At 36.0% G+C, this 16112-nt stretch overlaps 1 protein-coding gene and 1 non-coding gene across 3 annotated transcripts in view; both read left to right on the top strand.

The window, feature by feature from the left end:
• Positions 1-31: 31 nt before the first annotated feature.
• Positions 32-16112, top strand: part of UCHL5 (ubiquitin C-terminal hydrolase L5) — a 40636-nt gene continuing 24555 nt past the window's right edge. For both annotated transcript variants that reach the window (XM_063104358.1, XM_063104357.1), the window contains exons 1-3: positions 32-211; positions 8288-8351; positions 10094-10199. In XM_063104358.1, the coding sequence (XP_062960428.1) occupies positions 136-211; positions 8288-8351; positions 10094-10199 (246 nt within the window). In that variant the 5' untranslated portion in view covers positions 32-135. The remainder of the gene's footprint in view (positions 212-8287; positions 8352-10093; positions 10200-16112) is intronic.
• LOC134385429 (small nucleolar RNA U109) lies at positions 1802-1936 on the top strand. The gene has a single exon (XR_010024396.1). It is a non-coding gene; the product is annotated as a small nucleolar RNA U109 (small nucleolar RNA).

The following is a 16112-nucleotide window of genomic DNA, read 5'->3' as shown; positions in this document are numbered from 1 at the left end:
CTGTCGGGAAGTAGGCGGGGTGACGTGGGGTTGACGAGTTCAGCGGCGGGTTTGCCGAGCTCTGTGGCCGGCGGCAGCTGGTGCAGGGGGCTGCCTAGAGCGTGAGGTGGAGCGGGGCGGTGTGTGGCCAGGGCCATGACGGTCAATGCCGGGGAGTGGTGCCTCATGGAAAGTGACCCCGGGGTCTTCACCGAGCTCATTAAAGGATTCGGTGAGAACCAAGGGGACCGTCCTGGGCCGGGGGTCACGGGAGGAGGCCCAAGCTGGGCACGGAGTGGTTCCCCGCGGCCACCTCCGCCCCGCGTCTGAGGAGAGGTGACTTCAGGAACCTGGAGTCGGAGTGGGGGAGATGTAGGGCTTCCGCCCCCTCCTCAGCCCCGGGTAGTCGCGTTTCCACTGTAATTTTTAGAGCCACGCCAGGAGGGCAAGGATCGTGTCTGTCTTGTGCATCGGGGTCTCCTCAAGACTCGGAACTCAAGCACTTTGACTTGAAGGCCTTCCCTCCCCGAACCCTATGCGCACATATGTTCTTCCTTTCCGCCGTCCCTTCCCTGCTGAGCTCTCCCTATTCCGGGTCGCTGTGGTCAGGTGCATCGCTCGGGCCGTCAGTCCTGCAGGGGAAGCCAGTTTAGGGTGGGCCTTCTCCAGGGTGGGGTGTCTGCGGCCCAAGCCACCCACAAACTTGAGATTCTAGTTACTCAAAGCAGAACATCTTGAATGTGTGAGTAGCTCTTTGGGACGTCCACACACTCTGACTGCGTGGTGCTGACAGGCCACTTCATTGGTTCTTCTGCTCTCTGCTCATTTCTGGCTTCCGGTGAAGTGAGTTTTTCTTGAGCTAGACTAGAGGCCACATGCTTTCATCATCATTTGTCTTGCCTATATTTATTGCCTTCCATCCTAAATAATCAACACTTTTGACTTTTTGTAACTCCCTATTCCTCTTGTTTCCAGCTTCCGTTTGGGGCAGTAAGTTTATTTGTTACATTTCCTCAAGTATTATTCATTATAGCTATTGTGTTAAAACTTGTACTCGGGATAACAGTTAAACGTTGATGTAGATATTGTCTGTTGTACATAAATGAATTTTTGGAATATAATTTATAAAGCATGTCTTGTTCACCTACAATATCTCAGACACACTGGTAAGGATTGGGAATTTTCAAATGTTAATAAAACACGACTGCTGTTCTGAAGAACTGACAGTCAAACCGTAACACGGTGTGTTAATTGCTACTCTAGCGTGTGTACAAAACGTTACAGGAACACAGGTCGCAGAAGAGCACAGGAGGAGGAAAAGCTTAAACAAGTGATGATAAAGTTCATGCCTCGGGAACAGCTAGCAAAGTGACTAAAACATAATGTAATGGGCTGGAGCAGTAGCCGGATCTGAAGCTGAAAAGATAAAATGAGGCCAGCTTGTATGCCATGTTGTATAGTTTGGATTGCCCCGTAGTCATTGGGGGCTTAACTGTCAAAGATATTTGAATGCTGAAATGACATTATTTTTATAATTAATGTTTACTATGCCTGTAGTGTGCAGGATGGGTTGGAATGAAGTGACAAAAGCTAGAAATCTCTTAAGATAGTTGGAGTCTGAGGTGATTGGGTTGACATAAAGTAGTGTGTTAGAGAAAAGGAGGTAGATTCAGTAATTTTGCTGTATTTATTTACTTATTTATTGGGAGGGTGGCGGCTGGCCGGTATGGGGAACCAAACGCATGACCTTGGGGTTATAAGGCTGTGCTCTAACCAACTGAGCTAACTGGCCAGCCCAATTTTGCTGTGTTTAAATCAACAGTTGCATGTGGAAATATCTGCTCCTCATTCCCTTGGGAGCAGGAGTACATATGTAACATGCTACATTAACAAAGGAGTTCTCAGGGCTGCCAACTTCACAGTAGAGGTTAAATGGGAGTATATTTCTCTTATATAAAAGAAAAAAACAATCAACAGGACTGCTGACTGATTGGATGCAGGGAAAAGAGGCAAAAATGACTTCATGGTTTTTAGTTTGGATGGCTGATGAAGTACGTGGGGTCTTTAGAAAGTTCATGGAAAGATTTGTATTATCTTTTAATTCTATTTTTTCGTGAATTTGTTGACGCACCCTCATAAAATTACTCATAAGAGAGAAGAGCAGGCTTGATGGTCGAGAAAATGGGTTCCGTTTTGGACATACACTGAGTTTGAGATGTCTGCAGTTTTAGCTATTAGTGTTACCTTCAAAACCTTAACTATTACAACATGCTAAAGTTAACTTTCAGAAATATTGTACTAGGTAAGTTTATTTTAAAATTAATTCAGTGCATTAATAGCTATTGCTTCTATTTCATATGTGCTGAAAACTTGGAATTGAAAATGATTTAAATATTAAAGTCATGCATCAGAAGGTGATATATAAATGTACTTTCTGCATCTGCCATATGAAAAATAAAACAATAGCTGTTAACGTATTGCCTTCGTTAGCAGAACTTTGCAAAACGTTAAATGATGGTGGTTTTATATCATCAGCAGATGCTTCAAAGAGAAAATCTGTTTATTCCAGTTATTTCCATCATTTCAATTTTTTTTAATCAAAATTCATGGATTTAAAAAAGCTTTTGGAAGCTGATTTGTTCAAAAGTGAGATATTTGTATTGTAGATGCTATTGTAAGTTTATTTTAAAGTTCCATCGTTGGAGGGGAAATTATGGATTCAGTGAATATATGAATACAAATTTTGGTGGACTATAATATCATAGTAAAATAAAGTTTTTATTAAATTAGGAAACTGATGGATCAGAATTATACTTTTAATTGGTATGGTGCCTACATAATACATACATGCACCAAAATGATCTGTTTAAGTCTACTAATAGAAATAGAAGCTGTAAACTTCTTCTAGTCAAGGTGGAGTAATAGGGACTGGATTTACTTTTCCTACAATGAACCGGTGACCCCAACTTTTATTTTAAACAAGAAAATGAAGCGCACATTAAACCTAAAGTAAGCAGATGAAAGGAAACAGTAAAGATCAGAGTTGAAATTAGTGAAACAGAAGAGAAAAGCAAGGAAGAAAGTTAGTGAAACCAAAAGCTGTTTCTTTGAGAAGATCAGTTTGATAAACCTTTAGCCAGACTAATCAGAAAAAAAGAGAGGAGACATAAATTAGCAATATTGGAATGAGAAAGTGACACCACTACAGATTCTACAGATATTAAAAGGATAATAATGGAATATTATGAATAACTTTAGACTGGTAAATTTGGCAACTTAGATGAAATGTATAGATTTCTTTAAGGACGCAAATTACCAAAGCTCACTTGAGAAGAAATAGATAACCAGTGTAGCCTAAAATTTATTAAAGAAATTGCAATCATAGTTTAAAATCTTTTCACAAACAAACTAGTCAAGATGGCTTTGCTGGTAAGTCCTATCATATATTTGAGGAATAAATAATACCAGTTCTACACAAACTCTTCCAAACATGTGGAGAGGAATACTTCCCAACTCATTCTGTGAGGGCCAGCACTACCCTCATACTAACCAGACAAAGACATTACAAGAAAACTACAGACCTGTGTCATCATCAACATAATGTTACAAAATTTTAACTGAATCCAGTAATACAAGGGGTCTTCAAAAAGTTCATGGAAAATTCATATTTTAATTTTATTTTTCTACAAACATTCTGAAGTACCCTTGTACATTAAAAAGACAATACAGTGTGACTGAGGTTTATCCCAAGAGTTCAGGATTAGCTTAACATTCGAAAATTAACGTAATGTACCATATAAATAATTTAAGAAAGAAAAATTACATGATTATGTAAATAGGTGCAGAAGACATTTGACAAAATCCAACATCTGTAAAGAATTATGAAGTGTTAGATTGTACTCTGCTTGCCAGCTAACAAGTTGGCTTGCCAGTTTCTTTCTTTTTGGCTGCTGGCTGATACAGGGATCCGAACTCTTGACGTTGATGTTATAACATGGCTTGCCAGTTTCTTAGATGCTAGCAGACAATTTCTGGTTCAGTGATAAAGGTTTGTATTACTCATTGCACAGTTGGCAGCAGGGCATTCATGTTTGCATTGGTTCCTTCTCCTCCAAGCCCATGGGGATAGAGGTGGACCCAGGCAGATCCTGCACACACCGTCAGTCTATGGTACAGTTGAGGAACTCTGAGCTTAGGGAACTCCTGATTTTATTATTATTATTTTTTTATTTTTTTATTTTTAAAAGATGACTGGTAAGGGGATCTCAACCCTTGGCTTGGTGTTGTCAGCACCATGCTCAGCCAGTGAGCAAACCGGCCATCCCTATATAGGATCCGAACCCGTGGCCTTGGTGTTATCAGCACCGCACTCTACCGAGTGAGCCACGGGCTGGCCTGGGAACTCCTGATTTTATAAAGGGGCTGATAGCAAATCCACTCAGCCTTTGCCTCTAGGGAGATATTATCTTTATTACCTTGGACAGCAAATAAATCTTCCCTCTACCCCAGAGAAAGATTCTGTTATCTTCCAAATCTGTTTACTATATGAACATCCTTGAAAAGATAGTCCAGAGCAAAGCTGGTAATTCCTCTCAAAAAACATACAGAAACAGGATAAACCCATTGAGAATTGTCTCCCAACAATATCCACCCTTCCGTTCTGTATAAAATGTGCCATATTCTTAGCCACTCTGATTAATCTGACCTGACAGGGTTGGTACCAAATCTTTTAAATTTATCTCATAGTGTTTACATTAGAAAGCCAGGTGGCTTTCTCCTTAAGTTTTTGTATTGACCTTTCTTCTTGGCTCAAGGCTTTAACCCAGGTACAGCAGGGTGTGTTAGTGATTTTTGTAAACTTCACATTGCAAGGAGAAAGTCTAGAGTAATTCCGTTATCTATAACAACTCTGACCCATGAGTTGAGGCACATCTGAATGACTTTTGGGTCCAGGGTGGTATTTCCTTAACATGAAGGTCTATTATGACTACTCTTAAGGTGCATTGTTTTAAGGAGAGAGGCATGTTAATGGTTGGCTTTCATACAAGAAGTAGAAGTATAGTGTTGGGAGTGTTTGTAGTGCCTCTGGAAGCAAGTGTTGCTTATAGTTGTTGGGCCCCCCAAATGGACCTACTCAGTTAAGGGGTACAAGTTAATAGTGCCTCCAATTTAGGGCTCCCAGTGCAGTTCAGATAATTGGGTCTAGTCCTTGTTTTTTGGAGAGACTGCTTTGAGGGCTGTCAATCCAGTTTATCCTATTTAGTCATATGACCAGCCAAAAGGCATTTATTTGTACCATGGAATTCTGAGAATGGCATTGGAGAAGACATCTGGGGGTGCTTTGTGGGCAATGCATAAGCTGGGGTCATCCTGCTGCTTCTGATAAGCATGTCAATAAGGTTAGAAGAATGGCAATCAAATTGTTGTCAAAACCATCTGTTGGAAGTTACATACCTAGCAATAGATTAAATTTAAGGCACTGGCAACAGTTTGGGAGAATCCCACCAGAGTATTTTTCTTGGGGAGGAAGGCTCCAGGTATATTTTTAACAAAATTATTTTTGACATTAGTTTCTGAAGAGCTATTTTATAGACCCACCATTATCATAACACAAATGAAATTACGAAATGTTGATTTATTGATTAACACATTAATCCCCTTTCCTTTTGGAACAGTGTTCTGGTTTGGATGACAAATCATATGATCATGCCATGTAAGATCCAGTTCAATTATCCATGAAAGTTTTTCTCATCAGCACAGATAGTAATGATCTCTCCTCCCTCTGAACTTCTATAACATGAACCCTTGATGTGTAATTTATGCATGTTGCACTATCCTTGAGTGGTATGTGCTTGTCTCCTACTAGATTGTAAGGTTTTTAAGTATTGTGACAATAGTTAATTGGTTTCTGTCCTTGCCAGGGCCTGGTGTCATGCTTGGCACACAAAAGGTATTTGGTAAATACCAGTATTTCATTAACTTTTTAAAATCTCCCCCCCCCCCCACTTTTTATTTAGTATGTTAGGAGAGTCTGATTAGTGATTCTTTGTGTTTAGGTTTTGATAACCTTGTATACCTCACAAGAATTTTGTGGATTGAATGAAGCAGGTAATACCCTTGTTTTGTAGATGCATGAGGAAAATGAAGCTGAAAGAAATTGTGTTCTTACTGAAGGTTAAGAACTTTAAGGCAGTGCTAGAATTAGAACCCAGGTCTCTTGAGTCATTGCTTATTTTTCTTTCCATTATACCATGCTGTATTAGATATTGAATGTATATAAGGAGATAGATGCTAACATTTGAATACTGTGATTTCTTTTCATAAAGAGATATGTACGTGCGTAACACGATATTATTTAAACAGTGTCATTATTTGAAATTCTACCTTTTAGAAGATGTTGGGGTACTTTTATTCAGTGAATTTTTTTCTTTTTTATATGTGGTATGACATATAGAATGTTTTAATGTTTGGCCTTTTTTTTTTACAGTTGATTTCCAGTAGCAGTAACCAGTGTTAGCAATTGAATTAATGTTCTTCCGTGCCGTTCTTGACACTCATACAAACATAGGTTCACATTTATGAGGTTTTTTTTCCAACTTGATATATGTGAATGTCTGTCAGTCTCAGTCTATTGCTAGACATCAGGTTTTTTCCAGTTCTTCTGCTACTTTGTAGAAATTCTCCATGCACATGTATCTTTAATACCAGAGTGAGCACTTAAACAGATATTTATATATCAGTGCAAACTGAGGCTAAGAATGGTATGAATGCCCAAGGTCACATTGTTGGTTGACCCAACTTTTTTTTTTTTTTTAACGATTGGTTTTTGTGGGTAGTCTAAAGCCTTCTCTAGCTCTCACTTGAAAATAATCTGAAATATTAGAAAGTGCTCAGACTTTGGAAAAAGATGTTGGTTTTAATTAGTTTTCTGGCACATACTAGCTGTAGTGAATTTAGGCAAGCCACTTAATATCTCAAAGCCTCTTCCAGTAAATTCTTGCCTTGCAGGGTGTATTAGTCAGTTTTTGTTGCTTATAACAAAATACATGGAACTGGGTATTTTATAAAGAAAAACGACATTTATTGCTTATAGTTTCTGTGGCTGGGAAGTGCAGAGTCCATCTGGTGGTGGCGACAGTGACCCAGTGGTCTCATATTGCAAGATGGTGGAAGTAGAGAGAGCAGAGAGAGAGAGAGAGAATGACAGACTTTCCTCTTCTTTTAAATCCCTCAGAACCACTCCCCTGGCTACCATTTTTAATCCTTTCACTACTACATGGTCCTACAATCCAATTACCTCTTCAAGGCCCCACCTTTTAATTACCATAATAGGATTTCCCACCCTCTTAACAGTCACAGTAGGGGCTAAGTTTCTAATACATAAAACTTGGTGGACACAATTCCAGTTTCAGGGAGATTTGGGAGGACAATATTCAATCCACTACACAGGGATTAGAGAAAATGCATTTAAAGTACGTTACATAGAAGACACTGGTAAATATGGTTGCTTTTTGTATTGTGATAATAATGCTAGCTAACATTTAGTGGACTCATAGAGTGTGCCAGGCAGTATATTAATTGTATCTCTTTTTGGGCCAGAGAATTCTTTGTTGTCAGGGGTTATCCTTTACAATGTAGGATGTTTATCAGCATCCCTGGCCTCTACCCACTAGATACTAGTAGCAAACCATCCTCACCGCAGTGACAATAATGACAATAAAAACAATGTCTGTAGGCATTGACATATGTTCCATGGGGGTCAAAGTTGCCCTAGTTGAGACCATTGTCCTAGAAGAAGAGCATGTTTGGGGAAGAGAGAAGGGGAGGTGACTCTGAGGTAATTGAAAATATACAAGTGGAATTTAGCAGAAGGATCAGAATTAAAGATGTGATTTGAAAGTCATGCTATGTGTTAGTTATTTACTTTTCCAGAAAAATAAAAAGTGTACAATAAGAAAAAAAGAGAGCTAAGAACAGAGCTAGGGAAACTTAACAGTTGTGTGAAAAGAGTGGATGAAGAGAAGTAAGAGATTGAGAGAAACAGAGAAACAGTCATAGTGTGCTGATTCAATGAAAATAAATTCTTGAAAGTTTTTAAAATTATCAAAGTAATATGCTCCCATTGTAAATAATTGGGAAATTAAAGGGAGTAAGAGGATTTTGGCTATGAGATTTATTAGTTTTACCATTTCAATTTGTTATGTCTTATTGCCCCCAATTGTGCATTCCTTTTAGTTAATATTTTATTTAATGACGAAGGAAAAAATGAATTATTTTGTTTTCTGAAGAAAAGAATTTCTTATTTCAGGTTGCCGAGGAGCCCAAGTAGAAGAAATATGGAGTTTAGAGCCTGAAAATTTTGAAAAATTAAAGTAAGTATAATTGTAGTTGTGTTAAAAATAGTAGTATGTCTATACTTTAACAAACTTTTAAAGGATACCCAGATCTGTTTATCTATTTTACTTGGATTACCATAGGTTGAATATTTTATCTCCTGTAAATCTCTTCCAGTCCTGTATATGTATTATTATTATTTACATTTTATATTATTTTTATATATTTATTTATATATATATTTATTTATATATATTTATATATATATTTATATATATATTTATTTATATATATTTATATATTTATATATTATTACATCTTATATTATTATTTACATTTTATAACTGAGAACCTGAGGCTCATGCAACTTGCAAGGGATTCAAATCAAAGTCTCTGTATTTCCATATCCACAAAGTACCAGTTGGTTGATTTTTCACAAAATTCACTTATAGATCAATACTGTTAGAACATGGAACATATTTTAACATAAAAAGCATGAATAATAGGTCAGTCTACAAAAGCATATTTAATAGATAATGTATAGTAATTATAATTCAGAACTTGTCTACAAATTTTCACGTAGCTTCTGGAATGTTACAGTTTAAGTTTCAAACATAGATGGCAGGCAGAACCTTTGCCTTCCCCCATCTTTCTGACCAGAGTCACCTCTCTGAGACTCCCTACGCCTTATCTCCATGTCTTCAAGCATTGACCTTGTATCTGCAAATGGAGGGCTAAAGGAGTTTTCATTGGTGGGAGAATTCTTATAGCCTTGGAATATAGACAAAGAATAGGCTTTTAAATGGGAAAATGGGATCTTAAGGATGTGGCTACTGTTTTTAATAGTAAGAAGGAGAATTTGATTCTTCCCACCTTCTTTCTCCACAAAAAGAACTATCACTTTAGATGAAATAAGAGATCCGTTCTGGCTGAGATTAGGGAAGGTTAATTAAAGATGCACCATTTGAACTGTCTTTAAAAAGATAGGAAAGATCGGTCCCTGTACTGGTCAGCCGCCCCCCCAAAAAAAAAAAAAAAGATAGGAAAGATTTTTGTTGAGTGGAAAGCAGTTGTGAAAGATAGACTAGAGGGAATCCTAAACTAGTGATTAAACATTCCATATGCAACAAACGATTTTTTTAGGAAAGTGAATGAATTCATTACGTATGAGGTAACAGCATCCATTCATCCTGTAGTTTGAGGATTTTTCATGAATCCAATAATTATATGAAGGTGACTTCTTATATTTAATAATATTTATGATATCAGCCATTTATCTGTATACATCCTACATGAACTTTATTCATATATCTTGGAATTCAGTCTAGGGTTAACAGCTTCTAGTTTTGCAATGTTGTTATTTTCTCTTTTTTGGTTGTTTTTTTTTTTTTTTCGTTTAGTCAGTACAAGGATACAAACCCTTGACCTTGATGTTTTTGTTGACTCTGAGCTCTAACCAAATGAGCTAAATGGCTAGCCTTACTTTCTGTTTTTAGGTGAGATGATACAAGGTAGAAATGAATAGTCCATACATGAGAATAGACCTTTCATTATAATTCTGTTTTGACTGATGTAATTTTAAGTTTTACTAGCCTCATCTAAGGCAACATTCTAGTGCATATGAATGGCAATAGCAATTTCTAAAAAAATTCTCATTAATTTACTTCATTTGCATTGTATTTGTTAAATAGCTGACTAAAATGTATAAAATGTAATATATTAACAATGTATTATTAAAAAAGCAGGGTTTGGCATTACTAATTTGTATTTTATTTTGTAGGCCAGTTCATGGGTTAATTTTTCTTTTCAAGTGGCAGCCAGGAGAAGAACCAGCAGGCTCTGTGGTTCAGGACTCCAGACTTGACACGATATTTTTTGCCAAGCAGGTATGGTCCTTGGGGTCTCTGAAAAAGCTCAAGAACAACCCTTGTTTATGACTTTAGTCTACCTATGTGCCTCTAGTGTAGCTGTCCTTAAACTTTTTTCTTTCAGGACCCCTTTACACTCTTAAAAATTATCAAGATCCCCAAAGAGCTTTTATTTATGGGATCACCTATCAATATTTACCGTATTAGACATTAGAACTAAAACATTTTTTAAAAGTATCCATTTAAAAATAACAGTAAACTCATAACATAGGTTAACATAAATAACATATTTTAATGGAAAATAACCATACTTACCAAAATGAAAGAATTAGTGAGAAGCATGCATTGTTTCACATTTTCACAACTCTAAATATCTGGCTTCATATAGCACATGGCTGGATTCTCCTCTGCTTCTTCATTAAGTCTGTGTTTTGCAGTGTTTTTGTTTTGTTTTGCTTTTGGTTGAAATATTTGAAGAAAATCCAGTCTCACATGTATGGAAGGAGTATTATCTTTTTCAGGTAATTGTTATATTCTTTGATACTATATCAAAACTGCAAAAAGTGTTGCTTTCTTAAAGGTTAATGCAATGTGAAATTTGTACTTTGCTATGTTAAAATCTTTTGGATTATTTTGCCCTTCAAGTGGTTCCTTTAATCCTGCATAATTTTGTAACATTGTTTATTGGCCATTTGGAAAACTTACCAGTTTATGCACATCTTCCAAGTGTTGATACATTTGATATGATTTGACAATAGCAACAAGGTTCATTTGTTAATAAAAACATCTATATCATCAAAAAAGTTAAGTATCACGAAACTTTTAAGCACACAGTGGCAGATCTAAATTTTACAAAATTCTTATTTTCACTTAAATGTTCAAATTTTATGAATGGCAACAAATACCATCAGTTGTTTTCCTTGTAGCCAGAGACTCATTTCACTCATTTTCAAGAAAATATTGGCCAAATACCCTTGTCTGTCATTTTTTTTTTCAAGTAATAATGATGTTCCAAGAAAAAAGCTGTCAATTTAGTTCACAACTCAATCACACAAGTGCCTTTCCTCAAGATAACTAGCATATCTTAGTATGTAGCAGAAGTTCTTCATTTGTACTTCCTGTTTCATTCCACAGAATGTTAAAGACTTATATACACCAAGATTGAAATTTAATAAAAATAACTTTTACTGCTTTATTAGAGACATTCTTCAGTAAAACTGGCTTTTTCTTTTTTTTAAACTATGTGTATCAGTGAAACAGTTTAATGTCACTGCCTAGAGTCATGCTAAAATACCAGCAGTTTTACATACTGTTGCTTTTGTGCCATCAGTGCTAATGGGAAAGCAGGGGAAAGGCAAAAACTGTTTTAGAATTATGACGGAAACAATTTTGAGCTCACGAAGTCCTTGAATAGGGTCTTAGGAATCCTAGAGATCCATGGACCACACTTTGAGAACTATTTTTCTAGTGTATATAGTGTATAGAAGAATGGAGTTTAACTCACATTGTTAGGCCTCCATATATATGGCCTGTTGTTTGGAAAAGCTGAAAAACAGAATGATTAAAGTTAGGTAACCAGATTGATTAGTTTGATTAATGTTTAAAACCTAAGCTAAGTATGATTGCATTTGTTTGAAAAGTGCTCTTATTTCTGAGACCCCCAAAATTGGTTAGAATAATTTAGTTAACTTTTAGAAAGGTGGGAAAATAAAACTGCTTATTCTTATTACTAACCTTTACATCAAGCCTTTGTTATTCTCAGTAAATTGTTGTCCTTTTTTCTCTTATTTCACTGCTTCTTCCATTTTCTACTGACTTTTTTGAATTGAATGTTTTTAGAGAAATTAGAACTTTCTTGCTTTACTATAAGAAAAATATGGTTTTATTGTAGTTAAAAACTTTTTTTTTCTGATACTAGAACTTACATTACAGAAATATATAGTGATGAAAGTGAATGCCCTTGTAATATTAACCACTTTTAACAGTTTGACTCATTCATTTAATCAACAGGTAGTTATTGAGCACCTACTTTATGCTAGGCATTGTTTTAAGTTCTAGGTATATAATGGTTAACAGACATGTCTCTTCTTATTAATAGCAACCATAGTGATAATAATACCAATGGTAGCCAACATTTACCATTCTTGTTGTGTGCCAGATACTGTGCTTTAAATACATTGTTTATTTAATCCTTGTAACAAGCCCATGAGGTTGTTATCCTCATTTCACAGATGAAGAAATTAAGGCCTGGAGAAATTAAGTTATTTGCCTGAGGTCACACAGATAATATGTGGTAGATCCGGAACTTAAACCCAGGTCTAAAACCCAGCTGTGTGTTTCTACATGCCATACTACCTCCCACATTTTCTGTTCATATGCTAATGTATTCTTATAATTTTTTATTAAAATTGGATTATTCAAAATATTTTATATCTTTTTTACCTAATGATAAATATTTGACTTTGTTCCATTTGAGTAGACATAAAAAATATTAATTAACATTTATTGAAAGCTTATTAAGTACTTTTATATATTTTTTAGAATTATTAATTTGTTTGTAGTAACTGATTCCCATGGCAACTGTGGGTTTTAAAGTTTCCTCCTCATTTTACAGATGTGGAACCTGAGTTCCAGAGAGGTTAAAAATCTTGCCCAAATTACACAGCTAGTCAATGGCAGAGCTGGGGTGCAAAACCAGGCACTGTGGCTCTGAAGCCTATACTCTTAACCTTGTTACAACACTACCTCTTTTTAAAGTATTTTTGGTATAAATGTCTTATAGTTTATTTAACTAATCTCTTAATGTTCAACATTTTGAGTTTCTAATTATTTTTCTAACACAAATAATCTATTTATATATTGTAATTTTTGTGTAATATATTATTGTAGTTACAATATTATAATTTTAAAACCACAGTTTGTGATTTTTAAGATCTGGATGGTATAGAAAAAAATAGTGGACTGATAGTTTTAAAAGTTGTTCAGGTGATATTTTTTCTTTTAAAACAGTTTGTGATATATTTTCAATGTACTTAAGAATATATGCCCATTATACAAAATTTAAGCATTATAGAATGTATGATGTAGAATAAAAATGCCTTATAATCCTTGCTCCAGAGATAACCACTGAAAACAATTTATACTCTTATAAATTTTTTTTCCTGTGTGTGTATGTTTAATTATATTTCTTTCACACTAAACGTAAACCTGGGAGTCAGGGATTTTGTTTTTATATACAGTCCCTGGCACATCATAGGTATCCAATAAATGCAGACAACTGTTTATCTCTGAGAATACTGCAGTTAAAAAACACTGGAATTCAGTAACATTGAAGTACTAATTAAGTATGATTTGTAGCAGCCTAGCTATTTTTAAGGTATAGGAAAGTACTCTGGAAAGAAAAAGGAGTGCTTCTAGAGTATGAATTTATAATTTTTGGAGACCCTTGATGTTTTTCTAGTTCTGTTTTATATTTGTATCCTACTGTAATTTAATGTTTTATTTGTATTATATTATTACAGCTGTCTTTATTAAGATGTTGGATTAGTGATTTCTCAGTAATATTATTTTTTTGTATTGTATTATGCTAACAGTTCTTATTAAACTGACAGATCAATAATTCCCCAGTAATATCTGTTAGTCTTTTTAGCATATGCCTCCTGCAAGCCTGTGCTAGGAGCCTTATAGTATGTATAAGGTTCTTCACAAAGTTCATGGAAGGATTTGTGTTATCTCTCAGTTCTATTTTTCCATGAACTTTTGACGTACCCTTCTATTACATAAATATATAATCCTTGGTTTTAGGCTTCAGGGGCTTGTAGTAGTGATTTCCAATCCAGAGTATCTGGGTTCTTAAGGTGTATTTTCAGAAATTAAGAACATTTAATTAAAATTTTATTTATTCGTGATAAGTTTATACAGATAAACTATATGTATGGTTTTCGTATTTATACATCGAATCTCATCAACTTAGGGAATTAACACTGGCTATCTTATACTGATTATATGCTATAATTGGAAGTGTATGTGTGTATGAGTCATTGATTAATAAAATAGTAGGAAAAGAAATGATATCCTAGTAATTTCAAGTTGTATATGAGGATCCTGGAATGACATTTTGGTAATGTTATTCTGAAAAATATTGTCGTCTTATTACCATTTCACTTGTGAGAAAGCTAAAGTGTAATTTACTCACTTAAGATCATGCTGCAATGATACTGGATTTGTCTGACTTTGTCTGTTCAGTCTTTTAGGAAAGAATGATTGAGTACTTACAGTGTGCCAGGTACTACTGCTTTAGGTGCTTGGAAGATGAAAAACTGTCATGATCCCTGCCCTTAAGGGTGCTTAGAATTTAGTGGAGGAAATTGGTATTAATTAGCTAAATGCAAAATTACAGTGGTAATAAGTGCTGTGTGAAGTGAAATGAGAACTATATTATGAAATTGGAATAGTTTACAAGGCTATTCTCATTTTGAACACCAATTCTAGAGTTTGAGGTCCCTAAGACCACCCTCACTTCTGACAGCAGTTGTGAGTTTGGGGGTCCACAAAACCACCCTCAGTTTCTGTAACTCTCTAGAAAGACTCACAGACCTCACCAAAAGCTGTTATACGTATGGGTATGGTTTATTATAGTGAAAGGATACAGATTAAGATCAGCCAAAGGAAGAGACATATGGGGGCAGAGTCTAAGAACATTCCGTATGTAGAGCTTCCAGTTATCTTCTCTCATTGGTGTCACAGATGGTGCTAACTTTCCTGTCCGTGCTGTGTGATAACATTCAGAGCAGAGTGTTGCCATCCAGGGAAACTCAACATATTCTTGGGGTCCAAAGCTTTTATTGGGCCTCAGTCACATAGACCTGGTTGGCCACCCATGTTGTTGACTTCAGTCTCCAGCTGCATAGGAGATTGAGCTGATAATGTTGAACCAAAACCTCCACCCTATGTCATAATGTTAGACTGTCAGTGTGGCCCGAAGCCCCAGGTAAACAAAGACACTCTTCTCAGGCATGACTTTTCAGGGGCTTAGAATCACCTCCCAGGAGTTAAGGGCAAAGGCTAGACCTCTTTTTGGGCAAGGTTCAGTTCTTTACTACTCATGTAAAAACGGGACTTTGTCAAGGAGGTCTGCAAAAGCTTCTGTGAGTAATTGACAGTTCATCTGGAACCTAAAGGTTAATCAGGTATTAACTAGGGGAGAGAGGTTGAGGATTATTCCAGTTTAATAACAGCTTTATAGCAAAAGGGAGTAAGACTAGTAAAAGGTATTAGAAGAAGGCCAGTATAGCTGAAATGTGGAGAGCAAAGGAGAGATGTCATGAGATATGAAGCTGAACAGTATATTAGTCAGTATTAGGTACAATTAGGTATAGAGAAATGATGGTTTACAAGGAGTAGTTTTTTTTCCCTTTCATATTCAGGAACTGTCAAGGTTGTAAGGCTCTTTTGTTTTGTTCCTTTGTGTATGTCTTCTATTCGAAAAGTTACTTCAGGGTCCAAGATAATTTCTGGCACTTCAGCCATTTAATCTCAATTCCATGTTCCAGATAGCAGGAAGGGGACAGCACACTCCATTCCCTTTATGGACATTTTCTAGAATTTGCTCATGTCATGTACTTGCTTCTCTTTGGCCAAAACTCAGTAACTTGAGTAGCAGCAAAAGAAACCAGGAAAGTTGTTTTCAGTCCAGCTGGCCATGGGCTCAGACAAAATTTGGGTACTCTAATCTTATGTAAGAAGGAAAAGAGGTATCGGAAAACAACTATCAGCCTGTAGATGCAGACAAAGGTCAGATCATGCAGCATATTTTAGACTGTGAATGAGACTTTTGTCTGTATCCTGAGTAATAGAAAGTTACTGAAGTGTTTTAAGAAGGGTGACATGATCAGGTTTTCACTTAGAAGGGATCAGTTTGGTTAGAGTGTG

Source organism: Cynocephalus volans, chromosome 8 (genome assembly GCF_027409185.1).
Source record: "Cynocephalus volans isolate mCynVol1 chromosome 8, mCynVol1.pri, whole genome shotgun sequence".
NCBI lineage: Eukaryota > Metazoa > Chordata > Mammalia > Dermoptera > Cynocephalidae > Cynocephalus > Cynocephalus volans.
This window is presented reverse-complemented; position numbering and strand designations above follow the sequence as displayed.